Source organism: Harpia harpyja, chromosome 2 (assembly GCF_026419915.1).
Source record: "Harpia harpyja isolate bHarHar1 chromosome 2, bHarHar1 primary haplotype, whole genome shotgun sequence".
Taxonomy (NCBI): Eukaryota; Metazoa; Chordata; class Aves; order Accipitriformes; family Accipitridae; genus Harpia; species Harpia harpyja.
The window spans coordinates 89,227,489-89,236,096 of record NC_068941.1 but is presented as its reverse complement, the minus strand read 5'-3'; the positions used below and the strand labels follow the sequence as shown (position 1 = coordinate 89,236,096).

The 8,608-nt window shown below is 49.0% G+C and overlaps 1 protein-coding gene across 5 annotated transcripts in view; it reads right to left on the bottom strand.

Annotated features, from left to right (window-relative positions):
- Positions 1–468: 468 nt before the first annotated feature.
- The window catches only part of EXOC6B (exocyst complex component 6B), a 308,866-nt gene continuing 300,726 nt past the window's right edge, over positions 469–8,608 (bottom strand). For all 5 annotated transcript variants that reach the window (XM_052780871.1, XM_052780867.1, XM_052780869.1 and 2 more), the window contains one exon: positions 469–6,167. In XM_052780871.1, the coding sequence (XP_052636831.1) occupies positions 6,041–6,167 (127 nt within the window). In that variant the 3' untranslated portion in view covers positions 469–6,040. The remainder of the gene's footprint in view (positions 6,168–8,608) is intronic.

Here is an 8,608-nt window from a genome sequence, read left to right as displayed (position 1 = left end):
ATTTCCTGTAGAAAGCTAACGCAACCCCCCCTCTGCCTCGATGAACTGCCTATTATCTCTGCTCTGCCCTCCAAAGCCTTAATTCCTACTCGGGATTACTTTCCCAATCTGCAAACCGAGATGTAATCAATAAGAGCAAGGCGGCTACTTCTTCAACTCCAGGCTTGGGTTTAATCATGCTTATTTATGGTAGAACCCAATTAAAATAGCCACCAAATTAGGCAAAACTTGGCTTTAGCTCACAGCATGGCAATGCAACACGGGGTGCGGAAGCCAGAGCACGTTAAGGGGTTGTCTCCCCGTGGGACAATCCGTAAATCTGGGTGTTTCAGCAGCAAATCTTTGCTGGTTGTACAAAAGAGATGTTGAATTTTGTCTTTTATGGGATTTAGGATTTTTTTTCCAGCGAGGTGAAGGCAAAGGCAGTGCCTTCGCAGCGATGCACACAGCCACAGTGAGCACAGGCACTTATTTAAACAGTTATATGCTGTATTGTTTAATAGAAGTTACAATAGGATAAATGTACAGTCGAAATCAACATGCTAATTTCTAACGCAATTTAACCTGTAAACCATGCAGTCCATTTTTTAATCAGTCCATCTCTTTTTTTTCTTTTAATCAGTAGCTCTGCTAGTGAGTTTTAAGGAAAAAAAAGTTCCCTTTAAAGTTAAACCTAATTTACTAAATTTTCCCCTTATTGTGCAACGACTTGTGCAAAAAAAGCTGTTTTCACCACATTAGTTTACAAAATCACGTCCTCCCCCCCCCCCAAAAAAAAATGAGAAAAGGCAACACAAGCAGCCAGTGGACAGGGAGGGATGGGGATGTGCATGTGTATTCATGTCAAAATAAAATCAGAGGGATGAGCCAAGGCAGAAAGCAACTCGGTGCAGACCGGATTCCAGAAGCCCAACCCCGGAGGTTTTGGGGTGCTTCCCCCCGAGTCGGAGGAGCTGTGGGTGGGATGGGTGCTGGCTCCGGCCAAAGCTCCCCCAGCCCAGCCCCGAGGACCCAGCACGGCCCCGGGATGCAAGAGAGGGGCTTGAGACCAGAGCAGCAGCAGCAGTTTTGGAGATGAAGCAAATCAACTGGTCCCCAGGTCACAGCCCACGGCAGTTTTGGGGTGAATCCCTCTCAAAACACAGTGTATTTGGGTGGCTTCCCTCAAACGCCCAACTTTATCCCGGTCGACAGCAGAGCCGGGGCCATCTTGAAGTCATTTGCGATGAGATTTATTTGTGAGTTGTGTTCCCTTCGAGCTCCCCAGCAGTGTGACAAACACACAAGTCGCAGTGCTGGGGACATAAACACACACACACACACACACAAACACGGAGCCGTAGGAAATGGGGTGCAGAGACCCCGGCAGCCCCACGGCATCCAGGGATGGGACACGCATCCAGCCAAGGGTGTGGGAGGGTGGTTCGATGCTCCAAACCACTTGATGCTTCAAAAAAAGCCCCAAACCCAACTCAAAATTAAAGAGAAAAGCCAAATTAGGGTGTGGCGGAGAGGTAGGAAACAACCGAGGGCAAAGATTTCTCTGCCTGGGGTTTGAATATTGGTTTGAAGGGATGCTGGAGGGACACCTACCGCAAACCTCCCTCACCTGCCGCTTCCCATCATCGCTACCTCAGGGGGTAAAAGAATTTACCCTAAAACCAGCTTCAGCGCAGGAGGTGCCGACAGCAGCCGATGCCACCGGAGTGGCCCTGGCTCCATCTCAGCCTCCGCTTTCTCCCAGCATCTTGCAAACAGTTTGGGGCCAGCATGCAAACGCCCACGCCTTCTGCCCAAACATCCATTTTCGTAGCAGCACAAAAGCAGCCAATTTTTAAGAAAACAAAACCAAAACAGCCCCTCGAACAAAGCATCAGCCAGCTTCTCCCCCCCGCAGCAGAGCCTGGAGTTGCGGTTGGATGTAGAACAAAGTGCAAAATTGCTAAGAGCATCTGACTTGAACTCCAGCCCTAGAAATTAAAAAAAAAAAGAAGAAAAACCAGAAAAAATCTCCTTCTCTCTCTCACACACATGCACACACGCTAACATCTAATGGAGGCCATCCCCCTCATGTATAGGTATGGTTTGGGCTGCATGTTAGCACTTTAGAGACCTTATATAAAATTATTCCCAACCCCCGGGCTGCCTGCACAACCCCTGAAGATTATAAAGAAGATAAGATGTGCAGATGCTTCTCAGGAAGCCAAACTTGTCTTTTTTGTTTATATTTTTTTTTTTCTCACTGGTGCTGAAATATGTTTGCTGGGTTGGGGAAAAGGTAGGGGATAACCCAGTCTCTTCTACAGCCACTGCTTAAAAAAACCTAAAGAAGGTTCAATGTATGTACATGGAGGCGTTAATAGCAGCATTATTTGTTTTGGGGGTTGCAAATCTTCGATTACAGCAGCGGGTTCTGCCCCCGTTTCCCAGCCCGCTTATAAATTTATAGCAACAACCTTTCCCTCATAAGCAATACCATCCGTATCGGAGGATACCAATCATTAGTAAGAGATTTAGAGGGGATTTTAAATGTCTTCCAGGGCTTTTTAAGCAATCTGTTTAAAAGATTAATTTTATTTTGAAGGGATGGAACTGCATCTCTCGGAACAAAAAGTTAATTAGGACCAGAGCACCAAAATGCCATTTTTCATCCCGGTCTGTGACTTGCGGTTAGGCGCTTGACCTCCCGAAATCAGAAACTTGCTGAATCTTTCCCTTGGCCGAGTTTGACTTTCCCAGCAGCAAGTCCTGAGCGCCAGAAGCCGGTTTGCAGAATCCCAATCCCGGCCTCTCCAAGCAAATCTTAAAGGAGCGAGGAAATCCATCCCGGGCAGGCATGGCAATGCCATGTCGCTCCTCTTTTAACTAAAGCTCGGTGGAGATGGGAAAGAAAGCCCAGATGTGGGATGGGGAAGGCTGGGAGCTGTCTGGAGCATGTGAAACAAGGTCTTGCCCCGAGACCCAGCTGCTTTGAGGTTTTTATGAGGGTATACCTTGTGCAATGCAATATAGCGGTCACCCTTTGGGGAAAAAAAAAACGGAGTTTCAAGGTGGCAGCAGGAGCTGGATGCTTTTTTCCGCTCACACCGACAGCAGCACAAAGCCCCTTCCCCGTGTCTCGGGGACCAGAGGTGATGCTGCCCGGCGGTGCCTCCTCCTCCTCCCTTCATCCCACACCTAGCACGGAGGAGAGAGAAACCTGCAAAAGCAAAGCGCCGCCTCGCCTGGCAGCAAAGCCAGCGGCTGACAAAAGCGATTAAAAATTGTGTTTGACAGTCTATCCTCCCACTAATAAAAACTGGAAATGCCAGAGTGCCTTATTTGTCATGCTTGCTGATGCTCAATGACGCCAGCATCTGTAGCAGCTTGATTCTGAAGGATTTTAAAGTGCTTGTTACTATTTAATGGCCCCTGACTGAAGTGCCCTGTGGACTGAAGCTTCCCCTGTTACTGTCACCATTGGGTAGCTGGGGTTTTTGTTTCAATCTCCAGCCTCTGGGTAGGAGCTCAGGTCTGATGCTTGAACCAGCCGATCCCACCTGCTTTTGCCACCCCCTTCGCACTCTCGTCCCCGTGTCTCTCCCACGGTGGCACTGCCGAGGGACAGGGATGAGGAATAAAAGTGCCCCGTGGTCCTGCGGCTCATGGGACACGTCTTGGCTGGAGGGCTGAGGGCTCTCCCATCGCTGCCAGGACCATAAAGCCCGGTCTGCTTCCTTTCCCCAGCAATTTGGCGAAGAAGAGTTTCCTATCGGAGTCCAGCAAGCCGGGCAATTTTTCCTTCCCAGTTGTGCAGGTTTTGGGATGCCAAGATCAAGCTGGGGATCCCCTGGGGCTCACAGGGGCCGTGGTGAAGCCCCCAGGCTGGTTTGCACTCAGGTCCAGCATTTTGGAGAGCAAGAAAGAGGTCACCAGCGGGGAATGGACCAAGTTCATTTTCACTTGTCCTTCTGAAAGCCTTTGCTGGGTTATATGTAGATGTATCTACGAAGATGATCCCTTCCTGGCCACGCTAACACCAACTTTAATTCAGCTGCTGCTTTTTCCCTCCATCCTTCTTACATGTACTTCAAAGAGGCATTAAGAAGAAAGTAATCTCTGATCCCCCCCAAAAGCAAGGAACCAGAAAGCCAAGTTTGGTTCTTCCCTCTTTTTAACGAAAATAATCCACTGGTCCTCGTGGCTGGAGACTGCTGGGACAGGACAACAGCCCCAGAAGGTCATTGCTGATAACGTGCCTATTTACTTTCAGGGTTAAGTAACACGTACCCTTATCAAAAAGAAAACAAAAAAACAAGTATTGCTGAGGAACAAGGAGGGAAGATAAAGCACCATCCCCTTCGTGTTTCCAGAGCTTGAGTGTCAGAAGAGCTCCCCAGGCAAGAAACACCGAGCAAAAAGTGCACGTGGTCAGAGAGCAAAGGGACTGAATGCACCAAGCAAGTGCTGCTGCCCTTCTGCACATGCCATGGGGTGACGTTTGAACGAGTCCTGCCCCTCCATAGCTTCGGGAGTCTGCGCCGAGGGAGGCGAAAGAGAAGGAACCTTGCTCCGCAGGTCAGCAAAGCACCCCTGCGCTTCCAGAAGCGGTTTGAGGGCTGAGCACCCACTGCCTTCAAACGAGGGTAGGAAATGGGCACGGCTCGTGTCCCTGCTGAAGCAGCGCTGCCAGGGCTGCAACATCCACCAGGAAGATTTTAATTCCCTTTAACATCAGGGTTTGGGAGGTGGGAGAACTGGCTGGATAAGCTTTCACCTGCAGTAATTAGAGTCAGAAGGGTAACGAGAAGATAAGGGTGAAAGTTCCCTCTCGCTGTAACCTGAACCCTGGGATTAAAGTCCCGTTGGTAGCGTTACCGTCCTCCTCAAAGGCTGTCTTGATTTGAGCGGAGGATGTTAGAGCACTTCCAGGCAGAGGGAAATTTTGTCCGTAGGCACTTTTGAGCCGGGGGGAGCTGAGCGATGCTGCTCCCTGGGGCATCTCCTGCTGCCTCCGCTTTGGGAACCTCCGGGAGGTTGCAGAGCTGCTCCTTGCGCAGCACAAGCCAGGGCGCTCGCGGGAAGCAGAGGGGCTTTACCCCATCGCACCGTGTCAGGAGGAGAGGGAAGATGGGACATCAGCATGGAAAAGAGGTGCAAACAGAGGAAAAAAGCCTGAACAGAGTGCCCTGGATGCTGGGAGAGCCCAGTCTGCCTTTGCACCATCCCTGCGGAGCATCCCTCCCTCATCTAGCTACCCGACCGTGCTAGATGAGAGCAGCAGCATCCCAGTACCAGGCCAGTGCCGCAGGACACCCTGCCAGATGACCTCTGGCTCTCCTTTTCCGAATCTAATTAACAAGGCAGCTCTCGAAGCCCTTCTACATTCAGCGCAGGTCCAAAAGACACCGGCAGGTCCTAGAGATGGAGCTCAGGGGGTGGCTCTGCCGATTACAGACACGTGCAAAAGGGTTGCAGCTCTGGCCATCTGCAGCCTAAGGTGGAAATCAGCCCTTCCAGGAAAAAGAGAAGAAAAGTTGGGAAATCAGTTTGCCTCTTTTCCTACCTAAATCCAATACGCAAGCTGGCAAGACAAGCTAACGGGTGACCCTCTTTCTACACGTCTGCTTCTTTTACCGGAGCCCATGAGAAGAACCTGAAACCACGACTCCTCCCTATATTTTTTGTTTTCATTTGTTCTGCAACTGAATAAGTTAACAAAAGGAAGTCAGACCAATTCTTTCAATTTGGCTTATAAAAAAAAAAGAAAATAGTCTGGGTGTGAACTTCTCTCCCAGGCTTCAGGATTTACCGTCACTTTATAAACCCCTGAAAATAGGAGTTTATAATAGGAGACTCCTGACACCACCTTCACAAGCAGTGCTGCCTATCTTCCCCGGGATTGTTTAACAAGGAACGTTTTGTCATCGGGGTAGGTTTCATGAATACTATACAGGTGAATAAAAAAATACATATATTCTCTTTGAACAAGAATCCCAAGTCCAGGCATGTGGAAGGCTGCGGTGCAGGGACCGGCGCGGGCAGGAGGTCCCCAAGCCCCTCACGAGTGATGGCTGTTGATCAGGCTGCGGAGCTGCTTGGCCACGGTGTCTATCAGCTTCTGCTTGTCCCTCTCGTTTTTCCGAAACTGGGCAAAAACGCTGTTTTTTCTGCTCGTGTCTCTCATCCTGCGCAGAGCAGAAACAGGTTATGGCACAGGTATCGCTGCTCAACGTTGCACCCAAGCCCCACGAAGGAATCACATGTCAAGTGCCCGTATACAGGCTCTTGATAGAGAGAGGAGATGACTGCATCTAAAGGCTCTGCCCCAGTTTTTGTCATGTATTTGTGTAAAGACAGGCATACCAAGCCACATACAGGCTTTACACAGTTTGCATTTTTGCTTTAAACCCCGCAAATCCCAATCAATGTCACCGTAGGGTCCATCTCTAATGCCACAATGCATGAAACCCTAAAGCCTCTCGTTCTCCCCTTCCACACAGCTTTTGCTACATCCCCCTGTCACCTTCTGAAGTGGTAAATGACAACGCTGCAATATTAGGAGGAAATTAAAAAATTAGCATCAAATCCACAGCATTAAGGCTTCTTACTTGAAATGGTGCATTGCATGCGGCCAAGAGATGCAGCTTTTGTGGCAGCTGGAAACGTTCGGCATTGTGAACTAAAAATATTATACAATTTTATATAATTTATATTAAAGGAAGGAATCCAGCACTGGTTTCCCCCAATATAAAAATCTTCTTGAGATCTGTACTTTTTTAAAACTACATTTAATGCATGAAGTGGCGTACTCATCTCCAAGAGGTCTCCAAAAAGCCAGAGACAAGAAGAGCAGGAGGTGGGATGGGACCTGAAGGTGAAGCTGGTGCAGCTCCATCCCTCTCTGCCAATGCAAAGCTGGGGATTCATGCACGCTTGCATTCGCAGATGTGTATTTTGGGGGGGCCAGGTCTTGCTGCACGCTCCAAGCGTGAGCTTTACGCAGGCAGGGCATGTGCTGGGAAGGGAAACCACCCTACAAGGGTCAACCCTTCAACAGCTCCTGAAGGTATCAATCAGCCTCAACATCCAACCCGCTGGTTCTCAGCCGGCACCGCTCTTTTATAATACCACAATTTGTAAATGATTTTCTCGCTAAATCAGATCTGGCAGAGGCTGATGGCTTTGGACAAGTCACATAAGCCTGCGTTTTTGGCTTTGGGGACCTAAATGAAGCATTAAAGTGACTGGGACACAGCGCTGAGAGTCCCTGGGAAGTTGGCACTTTATCAAACCAGGGGGGTTTTGAGTTAACTGAGCCCAAATCAAACCTCTTGAAACTTATTTAACTGATTTAAAAAAAAAAAAATCTAAGTTTTTTCATGCTTAAATCTTCCTAAAAAGAGCCAAAGGGAATCTGAAATGTTCCCGAAAACATCCAGCTTGGAACTGGAAACAAGGATAACAACTTTATCCCAAAGGCTGTTTTGCTAAAGTTATAAGTGCCCAAAGACACAGGATTACAATCGAGCTGCTTTCCCAACAGTAACAAGATAGCTTGGAGCACTATTATTCAGCAAAATAAGTATTATTTTTTTTCTTTCTCTTTTTTTTTTAACCAAAGCAGGTTGCCAGCTGCTCTACCGCAAGAACCAGGGAGCGATCCTACCGATGGGAAGCGGGGTTTTCAAGTCGCACAGGTTAGAGGTGTCACAGTGTCATGAATTTTGGAAATAACCCTCCTCCCGCGGGACACCTCTGGCAGCGCTGTACAGCTCCAGCGGTTCTCAAAGCACTTTACCAGGAGGGCTGAGAGCTCTGTTTCTATTTCACAGGCGACGTAGGGACATCAGAGGCGTTGAAAGTAAACCTATACCTTCAGAAACTTCCACCCAGAGCTGTACCCATCACTTTCCATCACTGCCTGCTGCAGTCACCCCCAGGTAACATGTGGGGAATTTAGAGCAGAGCATCCTCTGCCCTAAGATCACTCTCATCCTGGGCACCCTCGGAGCCATCTCCGATCCCGTGGGACCTGTTCAGGTTCCACGAAATGTTTTTGAAGTAACACAGGTTGTATGTAAGAAAACTTTTGCAAGTGTTTGAACAATTTGAAGGGAGTTGCATGGATAAAGCTACTGGATCAGGCTGAAAAAGCAGTCAGAGCACTGATCCCACAACAAACCCACAGAGGTGGATCTGTTTAACTGGGGATGAGTGTCTGGTGGGGATGGGAGCTGCTGGAATCTTCAGACATCATGTGAAGGTAGAGGCACTAAGCTATTAAGTATTATTAATGAATTAATTTGCCCACAGGACACAAAATCCTGCAGAATGTGGGTTGTGCTGTGCCAGGGATCGGGCAGCGTCGGGAGCGGCTGCATCCCTGGGAGAGGCTGAGCTTGCAGATCCGCTCGAGGAGACCACGCCGGCTCCAGTCCTGCCGTCGCAGCCCTGCAGACGAACACCGAGCCGACGCAATGTGGTCGGTGTCAAAGGCGTTCAGAAACGCCAGCCTGTTTCTTTACCAGCATTTGGCTATAGGAAGCACCCGGTCCCTGCTCAAGCAGTGCACCCAGACACCAAGAATATCGGGTTTTAAAGAGGGAGGCAATGCTTTCGAGCAGCT